The 20,261-nt window shown below is 45.2% G+C and overlaps 1 protein-coding gene across 1 annotated transcript in view; it reads left to right on the forward strand.

Moving 5' to 3' along the window:
• Positions 1 to 20,261, forward strand: part of LOC137341328 (unconventional myosin-XVB-like) — a 372,666-nt gene that overhangs the window by 134,331 nt on the left and 218,074 nt on the right. The window contains exons 21-22 of the mRNA XM_068004452.1: positions 2,706 to 2,830; positions 6,417 to 6,534. Coding sequence (XP_067860553.1) covers positions 2,706 to 2,830; positions 6,417 to 6,534 — 243 coding nt within the window. The remainder of the gene's footprint in view (positions 1 to 2,705; positions 2,831 to 6,416; positions 6,535 to 20,261) is intronic.

Here is a 20,261-nt window from a genome sequence, read left to right on the forward strand (position 1 = left end):
ACTGTTGGTTTGCTTCTCTCTCGATGAACTGCTGCTTTCCCTTAAATGTGCTCCACATGTTCCAATTATTCAAGCACCTTTTCACATTCTCACGATAATCTTCTCCAGATATCAAGACTTCAACAGAAACAAAAAGCCAATATCTGAAACAATACCAGCAATTACCACTACCTAAAGCACAAGGTCCTTCTTGCATATGTCAGTGTCAGACTCCTTTATCAATCAAGCAAACAAATAGAATCAGAGAATCACACAGCACAGGAGTCCTTTCGGCCCATCGTGCCTGTGCTAGTTCTTTGAAAGATCTATCCAATTAGTCTCACTCCCCTGCTCTTTCCCCATAGCACTGCAAATTTTTCCTTTTCAAGTATTTATCCAATTCCCTTTTGAAAGTTATTATTGAATCTACTTCCACCGCCCTTTCAGGCAGTGCATTCCAGATCATAACAACTCACTGCGTAAAAAAAACTCCTCATCTCCCCTCTGGTTCTTCTGCAAATTATCTTAAATCTGTGTCCTCTGGTTACCGATCCTCCCATCAATGAAATTAGTTTCTCCTTATTTACTCCATCAAAGCCCTTCATGATTTTGAACATCTCTATTATATCTCCCCTTAACCTTCTCTGCTCTAAACAGAACAATCCCAGCTTCTCCAGTCTCTCCACGTAACTGAATTCCCTCATCCCTGGCATCATTCCAGTAAATCTCCTCTGCAAAGCCTTGACATCCTTACTGTCAATCATTTCTCCATCAGTTCTGGAAGGTTTGCTTTTCAATTAGTTTAGACACATTGTCCAAAACCCCTTTCCATACTTGGCTGACGTCAGCAGGTTTCCCTCTCCAGCCTGCCAGAGTGACAGGCTGGCTGCCCGGTAAGTTGGACGGGAAAGCAGCTGGGGAGTGGATGCCAGGTAAGTTGGACATTGCGGGGGTTGGGGCCGGACATCAGGGAGGTCGGACATCAGGAGGGGTCAGACATCGGAGGGGTTAGACATCGGGTGGGGAGTCGGACATTGGGGGTGGGGTCGGACGTCAGAGGGGTCGAACATCGCGGAGAGGGGGGTCAGAGACATCCGATGGGGGGGGGGGACCGTGGTTGGATCAGGGGGTTGGAGACAGCAGTGGGAGGAGGGGGTCAGACATGGTGGGGGGGGCCGCACATCGTGGGGGTCGGCCATGGTGGGCGGGGGTCGGCCGATCCGGTGTTCGGCAGGTGGGCTTGTTGGGTTTGGAGGAAACACTCCTGCTCCTCCTGGCCCACAAGCAGTGCAATAAAGGCATTTACCTGTTGATCCGGGCCTTCTCACCTCCTCTTATATGGTGAGAATCAGGAGGCCCGGGAATCCCGGACCCCAGGAGTTAAAAATAAAACAGCTATTAAAATGGAGACCCGCAGCCTCCTTAAAAGATTTTACTGACCGACCGGTCTCCTGAGAGCGGATTGGTCGCCGGCCCCCGACCCGCCTCCGTTAAAACCGGAATTGGCGAGTTGGGGTCGGGTTTTACATTTTTACAATTTGTACCTTCCCACCCGCCCCCTACCCACCCGTCCTTGGGGATTAAAATTACCCCATTATATCTGTTCTTAGTTAGGCCATTTCCAAATTCCATCATGGTTCATCTATCTATTAGTAAGCAGGTTCTCTGCACATTGATCACCATGGAGTTATTTTCGGGACTTGTTCACACGGATGACCAAAGGTCGGGTAATTTTAAGTTGTTGACTTTGTTTAGCATCTTTTTCAGATGCCGATTTATGTAACACCATCTTGTGTGATTCACTTAAGAAGGTGACAAGACAATTACAGATGGGAAAGGCCATTCGGCCCATCCTCATTCATCCATTCAGAAAGACCATTGCCGCAGCTTGCAGTGATGCAATCATTCCTTACAGAAATTACAAATCCTCACGTCCTTTTGCAGAAACCACCCTTGCAGCAGATGGTCAATGCCTGGTAGACCTACCAGGGGCATCAGATAGGGTTGGTGACATGATGATGGGCGGGGGTGAGGGGGGGTGGGTTCTTTCGGTCTCTACCTAAAGCAGATCTGGACAATCAGGTCAATCTCCTGACCGAAATACGCTAACACATTTCTCCGATTATCGGTTCATCCAGACAAACTGTACCTGTCGTGTTCCCCAACGCTCTGCTTCCCAATTTCAGGGCTCCCCACTCACCTGCAAGGAATTTCAACATTTCTACAAGTTACATTGCATAGAATGACAGAGAATCTACAGCATAGAAACTGTATGCCTGTGTTTAGACTCCAAACAAACCTCCTCCCCCTCTAATTACCTCTTCCCACTTTGCCTCCATATCCCTCCATTCCCTTCTCCCTCATATATGCATCAAGCCTCCCCTTAAATGTGTTAATGCTAATGTGCAAATCAGAGGACCTTTGTACTGAGACAGAACTCTCTGGTTCCCCATCTGGCTGACCTGGTTTATTCCTGTTAGAATAGTTGGCTGACATACTGGACACATCAAGTCTGCACAGACAGGCTCACTAGATAGCACCTTCCACTTATTGCTCGGGATGACATTCATTGGCATTGTGATAGAACTGGAATTTAACACATCAGGAGCATCAGCAGTTGTGGAGGAAATAGGGGAGAGCAGTGACACGTGGGGACGGTGCGTATGTTTGCTTCATGATGTTTTCTGCTTTGACTTTGTTGCTCCATTAACCTCTGGCTGTTACAGATCCCTGGCCAGTTTGACGTAGAGTGCATTGGTGCCCAACTGAGACACTCTGGGATTATGGAGGCAATCCACATTAGAAAGGAAGGCTATCCTGTCAGAATTCTGCTCCCAGACTTTACCAACAGGTACGATTATACAGGTTACGATGACTTCATGTGCATTAGCCCGGGGGAGAGACAGGAAAATCAGAGGACATTTTGCGACCAAAGATAATCTTTTTCTTTAAAATGCTCCTTGGAATGCTCCATTGCCACTTTCCTAATGTCAGTTAATTGCTCGCCACTGGGAATTCGGCATTCGGGCCCACTGTCCCCTTGCTCATGCAGGCCTACTTTAAGGTGGCCCTTGTAAAAATGGAACTAAAGGTGAGAGACATCAGAAGTCCCACCTCTTCTGATGACGTCAGGATGGAAGGATGGATGGAACAGCTGCTCCAATCCCATCAGAATGTAACCACATTAAAAAAGTGAGTAGAGACCAGATCTTGTCCCAAATCTACTCACTGCTAGACTTTCACCCTCACTCCTCCCTCCCGGGACCAGGACTTCCAAAATATATAGTGAGCTCATTATACTTGATAGAGCCAAGTACCTGCCACTGATAGAAATAAAGAGAGAAAGAAAGAGGGAGAGAAAGAAAGATAGAACAAATGAATGTGAATATATACAATGCCTTTTCACATCCTCAGGATGTCCCAAAACACTTCACAGTCACTGTTGTTATGTAAGCAAGAGTGGTAGTCATGCTGCACACAGTCAGACCCCACAAACAGCGAATGATATGGTGGATCAGTTCATGTGTTTTTGGGTGGTATTGGTTGGGGGATGAATGTTGGGCCGGACAGTAGGAGAACTCCCTGCTCTTCTTTGAATCTTTTACACCCATTCGAGGCCTTCCTTGTATTTACATTCTGTACCACATGTAATGTCACACACCAGCCAATTATGGCTACAAGGTATTCAGGAAAGATAGGGAAGGAAAGAAAGGAGCAGGGGGTGGCAGTATTGATCAAATAAATTATTATAGCACTGGAAAGGGATGATGTAGTTGAGGGGTCAAAGACAGAATCTATTTGGTTAGAATTAAGGAACAATAGAGGAGCTATTACACTACTGGGTGTGTACTATAGACCAAATAGTGGGAAGGAGATAGAGGAGCAAATTTTCAGGCAAATTACAGAAAGATGCAAGTACTATAGGGTAGCGATAATGGGGGACTTCAATTATTATAGACTGGGATAGTAACAGTGTAAAGGGCAAAGAAGGGGAGGAATTCCTGAAATGTGTACAAGAGAATTTTCTTGATCAGTTGTTTCCAGCCCAATGAGGAGGAAGCAGTGCTGGATCTAGTTCTGGGGAATGAAGTGGGACAAGTGGAGCATGTTTCAGTGGGGGGGCATTTGGGGAACAGTGATCATAATATCATTAGGTTTAGAATAGCCATGGAAAAAGATAAGGAACAATGAGAGGTAAAAAAATACTTAATTGGAGGAGGGCTAATTTCATTGAGTTAAAAAGGGATCTTGCCCTGGTGGATTAGAATCAGAAATTGTTTGGCAAAACAGTAATTGAACAATGGGAGGCCTTCAAGGAGGAGATAGTTTGAGTACAGAGTAGACACATTCCCACGAGGGGGAAAGGAAGGGCATCCAAAGCTAGAGGTCCCTGGGTGACTAAAGATATAGAGATTAAAATGAAAGAGAAAAAGGAGGCTTATGATAAATGTAAGATTCACAATATAGAGGAGAACCAGGCTGAATACAGAAAGTACAAAGGAGATCTAAAAAAGGAAATAAGAGGGACAAAGAGAGCGTATGAGAATAGATTAGTGGCTGACATAAAATGGAATCCAAATGTTTTTTATAAACGTATAAATAGTAAAAGGATAGTCAAAGGAAGGGTGGGGCCAACTAAGGACAGAGGGCATGACCGAGGTACTAAATGAGTACTTTGCATCCGTCTTCACTAGAAAAGAGGATGCTGCCATTGTAGCCATAAAGGAGGAGGTAGTAGCGATATTGTATAGGATAAAAATAGATAGAGAGGAGGTACTTAAAAGATTGGCAGTACTCAAAGTACAAAGTCACCCGGTCGAGATGGGACACATCCCAGGTTACTGAGCGAAGTGAGGATGGAAACATTTATCATAAGCCTCCTTTTGAATGGTTTTGATAAACTGTTTCCAGTGGCAGAAGGGTCGGTAACCAGAGGACACAGATTTAAAGTGTTTGGCAAATGAACCAGAGGTGACATGAGGAAACATTTTTTTTACGCAGCGAGTTGTTATGATCTGGAATGCGCTGCCTGAAAGGGTGGTGGAAGCACTGATTAGTAACTTTCAAAAGGGAATTGGATAAATACTTGAAGGGAAAAAAATTTACAGCGCTTTGAGGAAAGAGCAGGGGAGTGGGACTAATTGGATAGCTCTTTCAAAGAGCCGGCACAGGCACGATGGGCCAAATGGCCTCTTTCTATGCTGTACCATACTATGATACTACTATGATGCTATAATTATCCTTTTTGATCACTTTTTGTACCTGGAGTTAGTTTTTAATGACGTATATAGCTGGTACTTCAAATCCCTTTGGTCATTAACATCCCATGGTACTTACCCATTTAGATTATCCTACCATTTGTTATTTCTATTTCCAAAGTATCTTACTTTATTATGTTAAACTGCGTTTCCCATTACCTTGTCCCACTCAATCTGTCTAGGTGCTTTTGCAATTTTGTTTGCTTCGTCAACATCCGCTGAGTATCATCTGTAATCATTGACATCCTCCCCTCTCTTTCCAAATCCGGGTAATTTATAGACAGGGGTGATTCCTCAATGCATGCTCGCAGGAAGTGCGGTTGGAGAATTGGGGCTATCTTGCCTTGATCTCCAACTTGAGCTCTCGGTAAGCCTTGGTAGAGTTCGTCCCCAGCACCAGTTCCTGAGAGACACCACTTGTCACCGCCAAGATTGTTCATTTTGTCCCGTTATCTTCCAGTCATTTTCCTATCCATGCCATATTGCCTCCAGTTCCACGTACTTTATCAGTAGTAATTCTTGTGCGGAAGCTTATCAGATGTTTACTGAAAGTCTAAACCAGTAGGTTCTGGGTTCAAACCCACTCTAGGAAGTGACTCCATGGGCTGGGCTAGACAGTGCTGCCGCATTACCTGCAAAATAACAGTGACAGCATTTCATCGGCTGTGCAGTGTGAAAAAACTCTACATGAATGTGTCGAGTTAAGCTGGAAGATGAGTGACAGAATTAAGGAAACTGAGAGGGGAATTTTCACAATGTGGGCATTAATCTGGTAGAGCAGATCACACGCCCGATTTTGAACCCACCTGATTCTCATTCCATTGAAAGCAAAGGGATGAATGTCAGGCAAGTTCTCCAACGGGGGTTCAATCCGCTCCACCAGATTACTGCACGGGCGGTGAAAATTACCCTTAAATCTTAGACAAAAATATTTTGTTCCTGCCGCAGACGCATTGGGGATAATATTTTCCATCCAAAAAAATTGGATTGCAAATCTGGAGCACTGAGAAGTTTTTTTAAAAAGACAGATTTTTACCTGAAATACAATTGTCAGTCACCTGGAAGCTAGAAATGTGCTCAGCTGCATTTTAGGAAAAATGCGAAGTTTGGTTGTTGCTAGGAGCTAATGGGCTGCCCGCTCACCTACACCTCTCACTCTGCTTCTATGTCCCACTGCAGGTACAGCATTTTACTGGGGTGCATCAAGGAGCATTGCTCAGACATTGAACTATGCATTTCTATTCTAGAGAAGATCACAGAGGGCACACCGGAGTCCTATCAGATAGGAATCACCAAGGTAACTAGATAATGTATCCATTGGCTCTTGCAGTGAAGCTACATATTGCAGAGAGTAATATTGAGACGGTACAGGCTGGGAAATAGTAGGCTATATGGAGGATGCACACTGGGGAACAGTGGGTTATATAATGGTTATAATTGGGGAACGAAAGAGTATGTAAAAAGTAAACACTGGGGAACAGTGGAATATATAGAGGGTATACACCAGAGAACAGTGGGGTATATAGTGGGTACACACTGGGTACCAGTGGGATATATAGAGCGTATACACTGGGGACCAGTGGTATATATAGAGGGTAACATTGGGGACCAGAGTGAGGTATAGAGAGTACACAGTGGGAAACAGTGAGATATATAAAGGGTAGACACACGGGAACAGTGGGATATATAGCGTGTACACACGGGAACAATAGGATATATAGAGGGTACACACTGGGGAACAATGGGATATATAGAGGGTACACACTGGGGACCAGTGGTATATACATAGGGTACACATGGGAACAGTGAAATATACATAGGTTACAGACTGGGAACCAGTGGGATATGTAGAGGGTACACAATGGGGAACAGTGGGGTATATAACTGTTATAACTGGGGAACTGTGGGGTATATAGAGAATAAACACCAGGGAACAGTGGACTATATAGAGGGAATACACTGGGGAACAGTGGTATATATAGAGGGTATACACTGGGGACCAGTGTGATATATAGAGAGTGATATATAGAGAGTGCACAGGTGGGAAACAGTGGGATATGTGGAGCATATACACTGGTGACCAGTGGTATATATATAGAGGGTAACATAGGAGACCAGAGAGAGATATAGAGAGTACACAGTGGGAAAGAGTGAGCTATGTAGAGGGTAGACACCGGGGAACAGTGGGATATATAGACTGTACACGTGGGAACAGTGAGATATAAAGAGGGTACACACTGGGGACCAGTGGAATATATAGAGCGTACACACAGGAACAATGGGATATATAGAGAGTATACACTGGGGAAGAGTAGGGTATATAATGGGTATACACTGGGGTACTATGAGGTATGTAATGGATATACACCCAGGGTCAACAGAATATATAGAGGGTACACTGGGGAACAGTGGGCTATATAGAGAGTATACACTAGGGACCAGTGGGATGTATAAAGGGTATACACCGGGGAAAAGTGGGTGTATAGAGGGCATACATGGGGGACCGGTGGTAAATATAAACAGTACACATATGAACTGTGGGATATATACAGGGTACACACTTGGGAACAGTGGGGTATATAATGGGTATACATGAGGAAAATCTGGTGCGTTTACACTGTGGAACATTGGGCTGTACAGAGGGTATATGTTGGGGACTAGTGGGATATATAAAGGGTACACATAGGAACAGAGAAGTACATAATGGGTATACACTGGGAACTGTGGGGTATATAATGGGTGCACCCTGGGGAACAGTGGGATATATGGAGACTAAATACTGGGGAACAGCGGGATATATACAGGGTACACGTATATTCCCCAGGGGAATAGTGGATATATCAAGCGTACAGATTGGAGAACCGTGGGATATATAGAGCATACACACTGGGGAACAGAGGGATACATAGAAGGCAGACACTGGGAAATAGTGGGATATATAGAGTGTATCCGCTGGGGAACGGTGGGATATATAAAGGGTATACACAGGGGAATGGTGGGATATATAGAAGGTACACATTGGGGAACTGCTGTATATATAATGGGTGTACACTGGAGAACTGTACCCTATATACTGGGGAACTGTGGTGTATATAAGGGCTATACACTGGGGAACTGTGTGGTATATAATGGGTGTACTCTGAGGAACAGTGGAAAATATAGAGGATACACTTTGGAGAACAGTGGGATATATGGAGAGTAAATACTGGGGAACAGCAGGATATATAATGTATAGACTGGGGAATTGTCGGGTATATGATGGGTGAACATTGGGGACCACTGTAATACATAGAGAGTGTACACTGGGGAACAGTGGGATATATGAGAGAGTACCCATTGGTATATATAGAGTGTAATATACCTCTACATACATTGAGATATATAAAGGGTAATTGGGGACTATATAGAGGATATACATCGGGGAATAATGGGATATACAGTGGGCATACACCCAGGAACAGTGGGATATGTAGAGAGTGTTCACCACCGTTTCCCAGTGCGTACCCTCTGTAAATCACATTGGTCCCCAATGTATACCCTCTATATATTCCCCTGTTCCCTGCTGTATACCCTCTATATAGACCACTAGTCCCCATTGTATGCATTCAATATATCGCACTGTTCCCCAGTGTGCACTCTTTATATATCCCCATGTTCCCCAGTTGATACTCTCTACATATCCCACTGTTCCCTGGTGAATACCCACTGTATATGCCACTATTCCCTGATGTATACCCTTCATATAGTCCACAGTTCCCCAGTGTAAACCCATTATATACGTCACCTTTTCCTAGTGTATACACATTAAATACCCTACTGTTGCCCAGTGTGTACCCTGTAGATACCCCACAGTTATATAGAGGGTATACTCTGTGGAGTATAGAGAGTATCCACTGGGGAACAGTGTGATATATCGATGGTATACACTGGGGAACAGTGGGATATATCAAAGGTACACACCGGAGAACAGTGGTACATATAGAGTCTAAACATATGGGGACAAGTGAGATATATAGAGGGTACATACCGGGGAACAGTGGGATATACAGTGGATATACAGTGGGTACCATTGGGATGTACAGATTGTACACATTGGGGAAAAGTGGGATACATAAAGGGTACATACGTGAACAATGGGATATGTAGAGGGTACACACTGGGGACCAGTGTGATATATAGAGGTTATACACTGGGGAACAGTAGGATATGTAGAGTGTACACACTTGAACAGTAAGACATATAGAGGGTATACAGTGGGGAACTGTGGGGTATATAGAAGGTACACACTGGGGAACAATGGGATATATATATAAGGTACACACTAGAGATTAGTCGAATATACAGAAGGTACACATGGGGGAACAGTGGGATTTATGGAAGGTACACACTGGGTAACAGTAGGGTATATGGAGAGTACAGATTGGGGAACCGTGGGATATATAGAGGGCACGCACTGGAGAACAACGAGATATATGGAGAGTACACAATGGGGAACAATGGGATATATAGAGAGTACAGATTGGGGAATAGTGGGATATATAGAAGGTACACACTGGGAACAGTGGAATATAGTGGACTTGGAAGGGTAATAAACAGTGAGGAGGATAGTGATAAACTTCAAGAGGATATAGACAGGCTGGTGGCATGGGCGGACACATGGCAGATGAAATTTAACGCAGAAAAATGCGAATTGATACATTTTGGTAGGAAGAACGAGGAGAGGCAATATAAACTAGAGGGCACAATTCTAAAAGGGGTCCAGGAACAGAGAAATCAGGGGTATACGTGCATAAATCATTGAAGGTGGCAGGGCAGGTTGAGAAAGCGGTTAAGAAAGCATACGGGATCCTGGGCTTTATAAATAGAGGCATAGAGTACAAAAGCAAGGAAGTCATGTTGAACCTTTATAAAACACTGGTTCGGCCACAACTGGAGTATTGTGTCCAATTCTGGCCACCGCGCTTTAGGAAAGATGTGAAGGCCTTAGAGAGGGTGCAGAAGAGATTTACTAGAATGATTCCAGGGATGAGGGACTTCAGTTATGTGGATAGACTGGAGAAGCTGGGGTTGTTCTCCTTGGAACAGAGAAGGTTGCAGGGAGATTTGATAGAGGCATTTAAAATCATGAAAGGTCTAGTCAGAGTATATAGAGAGAAACTGTTCCCATTGGCGGAAGGGTCAAGAACCAGAGGACATAGATTTAAGGTGATTGGCAAAAGAACCAAAGGTGACATGAGGAAAAACTTTTTTACACAGCAAGTGGAATGCACTGCCCGAGGGGGTGGTGGAGGCAGATTCAATCATGGCCTTCAAAAGGGAACTGGGTAAGTACTTGAAAGGAAAAAAATTGCAGGGCTACGGGGAAAGGGCGGGGGAGTGGGACTAGCTGGATTGCTCTTGCACAGAGCTGGCACGGACTCGATGGGCTAAATGACCTCCTTCCGTGCTGTAAACTTCTATGATTCTGTATAGAGAGTACAGATTGAGGAACAGTGGAATATATAGAGAGTACACACTGAGGAACAGTGGGATAAATAGAGGGTATACACCGGGGACACTGTGTGTATAGAGGGCATACATTGGGAGCAGTGGGAAATATAGAGGTTACACATGGCAACTGTGGGGTATCTGCAGGGTACACACTGGGTAACAGTAGGGTATTTGATGTGTATACACTAGGGAAAGGTGGTATATATAATGGGTTTACACTGGGGAACTGAGGAATATATAGAGGATATACATCGGGGAATAATGGGATATACAGTGGGCATACACCCAGGAACAGTGGGATATGTAGAAAGTGTTCACCACCATTTCCCAGTGCGTACCCTCTGTAAATCACATTGGTCCCCAATATATACCCTCTATATATTCCCCTGTTCCCTGCTGTATACCCTCTATATAGCCCACTAGTCCCCATTGTATGCATTCAATATATCGCACTGTTCCCCAGTGTGCACCCTTTATATATCCCCATGTTCCCCAGTTGATACTCTCTACATATCCCACTGTTCCCTGGTGAATACCCACTGTATATGCCACTATTCCCTGATGTATACCCTCCATATAGTCCACAGTTCCCCAGTGTAAACCCATTATATACGTCACCTTTCCCTGCTGTATACACATTAAATACCCTACTGTTGCCCAGTGTGTACCCTGTAGATACCCCACAGTTATATAGAGGGTATACTCTGTGGAGTATAGAGAGTATCCACTGGGGAACAGTGTGATATATCGATGGTATACACTGGGGAACAGTGGGATATATCAAAGGTACACACCGGAGAACAGTGGTATATATAGAGTCTCTTCATATGGGGATCAGTGAGATATATAGAGGGTACATACCGGGGAATAGTGGGATATACAGTGGATATACAGTGGGTACCAGTGGGATATACAGAGTGTACACACTGGGGAACGGTGGGATACATAAAGGGTACACACATGAATAGTGGGATATGTAGATGGTACACGCTGGGGACCAGTGTGATAAAAAGAGGGTACACACCGGGGAACAGTAGGATATGTAGAGTGTACAGACGTGAACAGTAAGCTACATAGAGGGTATACCGGGGGGAACTGTGGGGTATATAGAAGGTACATAGTGGGAAAGAATGGGATATATAGAAGGTACACACTAGGGATTAGTCGGATATTTAGAAGGTACACATGGGGGAACAGATATATGGAACGTATACCCTGGGTAATAGGATATATAGAGTGTACAGATTGGGAAACTGTGGGATATATAGAGCGCATAGACTGGGGAACAGCAGGATATATAGAAGGTAGATACTGGGCAACAGTGCGATATACAGAAGCTACACAATTCTGCAAAGATTAGTGGCAGGTCAGAAGATTGGTCAGAATATAAAAAACAGCAAAGAATGACAAAAAGAATAATAAGGAGGGAGAGATTAGAGTATGAGAGAAAGCTAGCTAGAAATATAAAACCAGATAGTAAGAGTTTCTACAGGTATTTAAAAGGAAAAGAGTAAGTAAAATGAGCGTTGGTCCTCTAGAGAGTGAGTCTGGGGAATTAATAATGGGGAATAAGGAAATGGCGGATGAATTGAACAGATATTTTGCGTCCGTCTTCACTGTAGAGGATACAAATAACATGCCAGAAATAATTGTGAATCAAGAGGTGAAAGGGAGGGAGGAACTTAAAACATTTACAATCACCAGGGAAAGGGTTCTGAAAAAAATATTAGAACTAAAAGCTGACAAGTCCCCAGGTCCTGACGGACTTCATCCTAGGGTCTTAAAAGAAGTGGCTGCAGGGATAGTAGATGCATTGGTATCAATTTTCCAAAATTCCCTAGATTCTGGAAGGGTCCCATCAGATTGGAAAATAGTGAATGTAACTCCTCTATTCAAGAAAGGAGGGTGACAGAAAGCAGGAAACTACAGGCCAGTCAGCTCAATATCTGTCATAGGGAAAATGCTAGAATCTATTATTAAGGAGGTTATAGCAGGGCACTTCGAAAATCTCAATGCAATCAGGCAGAGTCAACTCGGCTTTGTGAAAGAGAAATCGTGTTTGACTAATTTATTAGAGTTCTTTGAAGAAGTAACAAGCAATGTGGATAAAGGGGATCCTGTGGATGTGGTGTACTTGGATTTCCAGCAGGCTTTTGACAAGGTGCCACATCAAAGGCTACTACACAAAATAAGAGCTCATGGTGTAGGGGTAACATATTAGCATGGATAAAGGACTGGTTAGCTAACAGGAAACAGAGAGTAGGCATGAATGGATCATTTTCAGGTTGGCAAGATGTAACGAGTGGAGTATCACAGGGATCAGTGCTGGGGCCTCAACTATTTACAATCTATATCAATGACTTGGATGAAGGGACCGAATGTACGGTTGCTAAATTTGCTGATAACACAAAGGTAGGTAGGAAAGTAAGTTGTGAAGAGGACATAAGGGGGGGAAAAAAATTCGATAAGGGTCCATTTTGGGCGGTGGTAGCTCTTACTGGCAATCAGGGTTTCATCCCAGGCCTTGCACGTGGAATCAATGCAATTCACACTTTCCGCCACCAGAGGGAGCGCAATCTCTTAAAGGGAGGATGTTTATTAGAAATCTCTTCAAGGTATCTGGGACCTGTTATTTGCTGAAAATGCAGGTCCCATCCCTATGTTTACACACTGATGAGTTATGTTAAAACATTGAATATAGGTTGCGCACTACTAAATCCCACATCCTCCTATCTGCACGCCAGATCCCACCAATCTGCCGATCTGAGTTGGTACCAGACCGGCAAGACCTCTGCACCAAGGTCCTCTGCTGATACACGAGAGACCTTGGGTGCAAGAGGTGGACAGAAGGAGGGACATCTTATATCCGCAGGGAAGGGGCAACAGGCCCTCCAGACATATACTCAAAAGGTAGTGGGAGGCAGTGGGGGACGAAGTCAATGCCAGGCGCACAGCATCATGAACATGGATGCAGTGCAGGAAGAAGTTCAATGCTTTGACACGAGTGGTCAAGGTGAGTGAGGTCAACTGTCAAGTGAAATCTCCTACCAACTGCTCCATGCACTACACCCCCCATCACCCACATACCAACAAACTCTTTCCATCAGTACTCAACTCTTCCAATCAGAAGCTTCCTCTCACCCTTACACATTACCACTGTTTCAAGCCGCCCACCCACAACTCACAGGCCACACGCACTGGCAGCTATTCAACCACGACAGGCACATCACCCAGATACATGTCCCGCTTTCTTACAGGAGAGGGTGACGCATATCAGGAGGCAGCAAGTGGCATTTAGCCCCTCGAGCCTGTTCCTCCATTCAATGAGATCATGGTGGACCTGTGACCTAACTCCATATACCCGCCTTAGCCCCGTATCCCTTAATACCCTTGGTTCACACAAATCTATCAATCTCAGATTTAACATTCACAAGTGAGCTAGCATCAACTGAAGTCTGTAGAAGACCATTCTAAACGTCTCCCACCCTTTGCGTGTAGAAGCATTTCCTAACTTCACTCCTACACGTCCTGGCTCTAAATGTTAGGCTATGTCCCCGCATCCTAGTATTCAAGTCTAGGAGACAGTTACAAATATCCCGGCAGCCAGAAGCAGTAATCCAGCCACTAACCTGTAAATCCTACATGGTCCCTTTAAATAGCACCGGTGGGGGGTCCTCCAGGCACTCTAAGACATGTTCAGTTGGTCGGGGTTAAGAATGTGCATTAAGTTGAGCGTTAAATCCCAAAATGGTGTCATTTAAATCAGCGTTGCACACTGATTGAAGCCATTTTCTCCCTACTTTACATGATTCCAGCGTTCGTTATCTGCGCCTCCGCTAGCTCCTATACCAAGATGGCGTCTGGCGCACGTCACACAGGAAACGTGTGTGCGCATCCAAGATGCCATCTTGGATGTCGGAGAGGCCGTGTAGCTCCGATTCGGTGGGCGCTACACGGCCCAATGTAGTGCCCAAGGAGTCTGCAAAGGGATATAGATAGGTTGAGTGAGTGGGCAAAAATTTGGCAGATAGAGTATAATGTGGGAAAATGTGAACTTGTCCACTTTGGCAGGAGGAATAGAAAAGCAGCATGTTATTTAAATGGAGAGAGATTGCAGAACTCTGAGGTACAGAGGGATCTGGGTGTCCTAGTACATGAATCACAAAAAGTTAGTATGCAGGTACACCAAGTGATTAGGAAGGCAAATGGAATGTTATCATTTATTGCAAGGGGAACAGAATATAAAAGTAGAGATGTTTTCCTACAGTTGTACAAAACCCTAGTTAGACCGCACCTGGAGTACTGTGAGCAGTTCTGGGCACCGCACCTTCGGAAGGACATATTGGCCTTGGAGGGAGTGCAGCGTAGGTTTACTAGAATGGACTAAAAGGGTTAAGTTACGAGGAGAGATTATACAAATTGGGGTTGTATTCTCTAGAGTTTCAAAGGATAAGGGGTGATCTGATCGAAGTTTATAAGATATTAAGGGGAACGGATAGGGTGGATAGAGAGAAACTATTTCCGCTGGTTGGGGATTCTAGGAGTAGGGGGCACAGTCTAAAAATTAGAGCCAGACCTTTCAGGAGCGAGATTAGAAAACATTTCTACACACAAAGGGTGGTAGAAGTTTGGAACTCTCTTCCGCAAACGGCAATTGATACTAGCTCAATTGCTAAATTTAAATCTGAGATAGATAGCTTTTTGGCAACCAAAGGTATTAAGGGATATGGGCCAAAGGCGGGTATATGGAGTTAGATCACAGATCAGCCATGATCTTATCAAATGGCGGAGCAGGCACGAGGGGCTGAATGGCCTACTCCTGTTCCTATGTTCCTATGTTACAGGGCATTGGTGAGACCACATCTAGAATACTGTATGCAGTTTTGGTCTCCTTCTTTAAGAAAGGACATAATTGCTTTGGAGGGGGTTCAGAGAAGGTTCACTTGACTGATTCCTGGGATGAGATGGTTATCTTATGAGGAAAGGTTGGACAAGTTGGGCCTGTATACACTGGAGATTAGAAGAATGAGAGGTGATCTTATTGAAACATATAAGATCCTGAGGGGACTTGAAGGGGTAGATGCTGAGAGGATGTTTCCCCTTGTGGGAGAGACGAGAAGTAGGGGCCACTGGGGAACAGCGGGATATATAGAAGGCAGATACTGGGGAACAGTGGGATATCTCGAGTGTACGCACTGGGGAACAGTGGGAGAGATAAAAGTTCCACATTGGGGAACAGTGGGATATATAGAGGGTACACATTGGGGAACAATTTATTTTTATTCATTCATGGGATGTGAGCATCGCTGCTGAGGCCAGCATTTATTGCCCATCCCTAATTGCCCTTGAGAAGGTGGTGGTGAGCCGCCTTCTTGAACCACTGTAGTCCGTGTGGTGAAGGTTCTCCCACAGTGCTGTTAGGTTGTGAGTTCCAGGATTTTGACCCAGCGACGATGAAGGAACGGCGATATATTTCCAAGTCAGGATGCTGTGTGACTTGGAGGGGAACATGAAGGTGGTGTTGTTCCCATGTGCCTGCTGCTCTTGTCCTTCTAGGTGGTAGAGGTCGCGGGTTTGGGAGGTGCTGTCGAAGAAGCCTTGGGGAGTTGCTGCAGTGCATCCTGTGGATGGTGCACACTGCAGTCACAGTGCGACGGTGGTGAAGGGAGTGAATGTTTAGGGTGGTGGATGGGGTGCCAATCAAGTGGGCTGCTTTGTCCTGGATGATGTCGAGCTTCTTGAGTGTTGTTGGAGCTGCACTCATCCAGGCAAGTGGAGAGTATTCCATCACACTCCTGACTTGTGCCTTGTAGATGGTGGAAAGGCTTTGGGGAGTCAGGAGGTGAGTCACTTGCCGCAGAATGCCCAGCCTCTGACCTGCTCTTGTAGCCACAGTATTTATGTGGCTGGTCCAGTTAAGTTTCTGGTCAATGGTGACCCCCAGGATGTTGATGGTGGGGGATTCGGTGATGGTAATGCCGTTGAATGTCAAGGGGAGGTGGTTAGACTCTCTCTTGTTGGAGATAGTTATTGCCTGGCACTTGTCTGGCACGAATGTTACTTACCACTTATCAGCCCAAGCCTGGATGTTGTCCAGGTCTTGCTGCATGCGGCCACGGACTGCTTCATTATCTGAGCGGTTGCGAATGGAACTGAACATTGTGCAATCATCAGCAAACATCCGCATTTCTGACCTTATGATGGAGGGAAGGTCAATGATGAAGCAGCTGAAGATGGTTGGGCCTAGGACACTGCCCTGAGGAACTCCTGCACCAATGTCCTGGGGCTGAGATGACTGGCCTCCAACAACCACTACCATCTTCCTTTGTGCTAGGTATGACTCCAGCCACTGGAGAGTTTTCCTCCTGATTCCCATTGACTTCATTTTACTCGGGCTCCTTGGTGCCACACTCGGTCAAATGCTATCTTGATGTCAAGGGCAGTCAGTCTCACCTCACCTCTGGAATTCAGCTCTTTTGTCCATGTTTGGACCAAGGCTGTAATGAGGTCTGGAGCCGAGTGGTCCTGGCGGAACCCAAACTGAGCATCGGTGAGCAGGTTATTGGTGAGTAAGTGTCGCTTGATAGTACTGTCGACGACACCTTCCATCACTTTGCTGATGATTGAGAGTAGACTGATGGGGCGGTAATTGGCCGGATTGGATTTGTCCTGCTTTTTGTGGACAGGACATAGCTGGGCAATTTTCCACATTGTCGGGTAGATGCCAGTGTTGTAGCTGTACTGGAACAGTTTGGCTAAAGGCGCAGCTAGTTCTGGAGCACAAGTCTTCAGCACTACAGCTGGGATGTTGTTGGGGCCCATAGCCTTTGCTGTATCCAGAGCACTCAGCCGTTTCTTGATATCACGTGGAGTGAATCGAATTGGCTAAAGACTTGCTTCTGTGATGGTGGGGATATCGGGAGGAGGCCTAGATGTATCATCCACTCGGCACTTCTGGCTGAAGATGGTTGCAAACGCTTCAGCCTTGTCTTTTGCACTCACGTGCTGGACTCCGCCATGATTGAGGATGGGGATGTTTACAGAGCCTCCTCCTCCCGTTAGTTGTTTAATTGTCCACCACCATTCACAACTGGATGTGGCAGGACTGCAGAGCTTTGATCTGATCTGTTGATTGTGGAATCGCTTAGCTCTGTTTATAGCGTGTTGCTTCCGCTGTTTACCATGCATGTAGTCCTGAGTTGTAGCTTCACCAGGTTGACACCTCATTTTTAGGTATGCCTGGTGCTGCTCCTGGCATGCTCTTCTACACTCCTCATTGAACCAGGGTTGATCCCCTGGCTTGTTGATAATGGCAGAGTGAGGAATATGCCGGGCCATGAGGTTACAGATTGTCCTGGAATACAATTCTGCTGCTGCTGATGGCCCACAGCGCGTCATGGATGCCCAGTTTTGAGCTGCTAGATCTGTTCTGAATCTATCCCATTTAGCACGGTGGTAGTGCCACACAACACGTTGGATGGTGTCCTCAGAGCAAAGACGGGACTTCATCTCCACGAGCACAGTGCGGTGGTCACTCCTACCAATACTGTCATGGACAGATGCATCTGCGACAGGTTGATTGGTGAGGACGAGGTCAAGTAGGAACAATGGGATAGATCGAGGTTACACACTGGGGAACAATGGGACATATAGAGAATACACACTGGGGACAGTGGGATATATAAAGGGTACACATGGGAACAGTGTGGCATATAATGTGCATACATTGGGGAACTATGGGGTATATAATGGGAACTATGTGATATATATAGAGCGTGTACACCAGGGACCTGTGGGATATATAGACGGTACACACCAGATAACCGTGGGATATATAGAGTACACGCTGGGAAACAGTGGGATATATAGAAGATATAAACCGGGGCACAGTGTGATATACAGAGGACATACACGGGGTCAGTGGGATATATAGAAGGTACACACTGGGGACCATTGGGACATATGGAGGGTACACACGGGAACAGTGGTGTATGTAATGAGTATACACTGGTGAACTGTGGGGTATATAATGGGTATGCACTGAGGAACTATGCTATATATAGAGGTTATACACCAGGGAACTGTGGAATATATAGACGATATACACCAGATAACAATGGGATAGATGGAGAGTCCACATAGGGAAACAGTGGGATATATAGACGGTATACAATGGGGAACAGTGGGATATATAGAGAGTACACACGGGGTCAGTGGGATAAATATAAAGGGTACACACTGGGGACCAGTGGGATACAGAGGGTACACACCGAAGGACAGTGGGATATACAGAGGACTCACACTGGAACAGTGGGTAGATAATGGGTATGTACTGGCGAATTGTGGGGTCTGTAATGGGTATACACTGGGGAACTGTGGGATATATAGAGGGTATATACTGGGGAACAGTGGGAAATACACTGGAGAACAATGGTTATAGGAACTACACACTGGAGACCATTGGGATATATAGATGGTACTGACAGGAACAGTGGGATATATAGAGGGTACACAGGGGAACAGTGACATATGTATAGGGTGCACACTGGGGACCAGTTGATAGATAGAGGTTACACATGGGACCAGTGGGGATATATAGAGGGTAAACACTGGGGAACACTGGCTTATATAATGGGTATATGTTGGGGAACTGTGGGGTACATAAAGGGTATGCACTGGGGAAATGTGGGATATATGGAAGATATACACTGGGGAACAGTGTTATATATAGATGGTATACTCTGGGGAACAGTCGGATACATAGAGAGTATACACTGGGAAACAGTGGGATATATAGAGTGTATGCACCGGGGAACAGTGGGATATATAGAGGGTATACACACTGGGGAACAATGGGATATATAGAGAGCATAGACTGTGGACCAGTGTTTTATATAGAGTGTATGCACTGGAAAACAGTGGGATATGTAGAGAGTATACTTTGGGGACCAGTATACATGGGAACAGTGGGGTATAAAATGGGTATACACTGGTGAACTGTGGGATATATAGAGTGTGTACACTGAGGAAATGTGGGATGTATAGAGGGTATACACCAGGGAACACTGGTATATCTAGAGATCATACATTGGGGACCAATGGGATATATAGAGAATGCACACTGGGGGCCAGTGGCATATATAGAGGGTACAGACGGGAACTGTGGGTTATATAGAGGGTGTGCAATGGGGTACAGTGGGGTATATAATGGGTATATACTGGGAAACTGTGGGGTATATAGAGGTTATACACCTGAGAACAGTGGACTTTATAGAGTATATACACTGGGGACCTGTGGGATTTATAGAGGGTATACACTAGTGGGATATACAGAAGGTACACACGGGAACAGAGGGTCCTATAATTGGTATACACTGGGGAACTGTGGGATATATAACGGGTATACACTGGGGAACTTTGGGGTATATAATCGGTATACACGGGAATTGTGGGATATATAGAGTGTATACACCAGGGAACAGTGGGATATATAATGGGTATATGCCAAGGAACTGTGGGATATATAGAGGATAT

The sequence above is a fragment of the Heptranchias perlo genome, chromosome 23 (genome assembly GCF_035084215.1).
Source record: "Heptranchias perlo isolate sHepPer1 chromosome 23, sHepPer1.hap1, whole genome shotgun sequence".
Lineage (NCBI taxonomy): Eukaryota > Metazoa > Chordata > Chondrichthyes > Hexanchiformes > Hexanchidae > Heptranchias > Heptranchias perlo.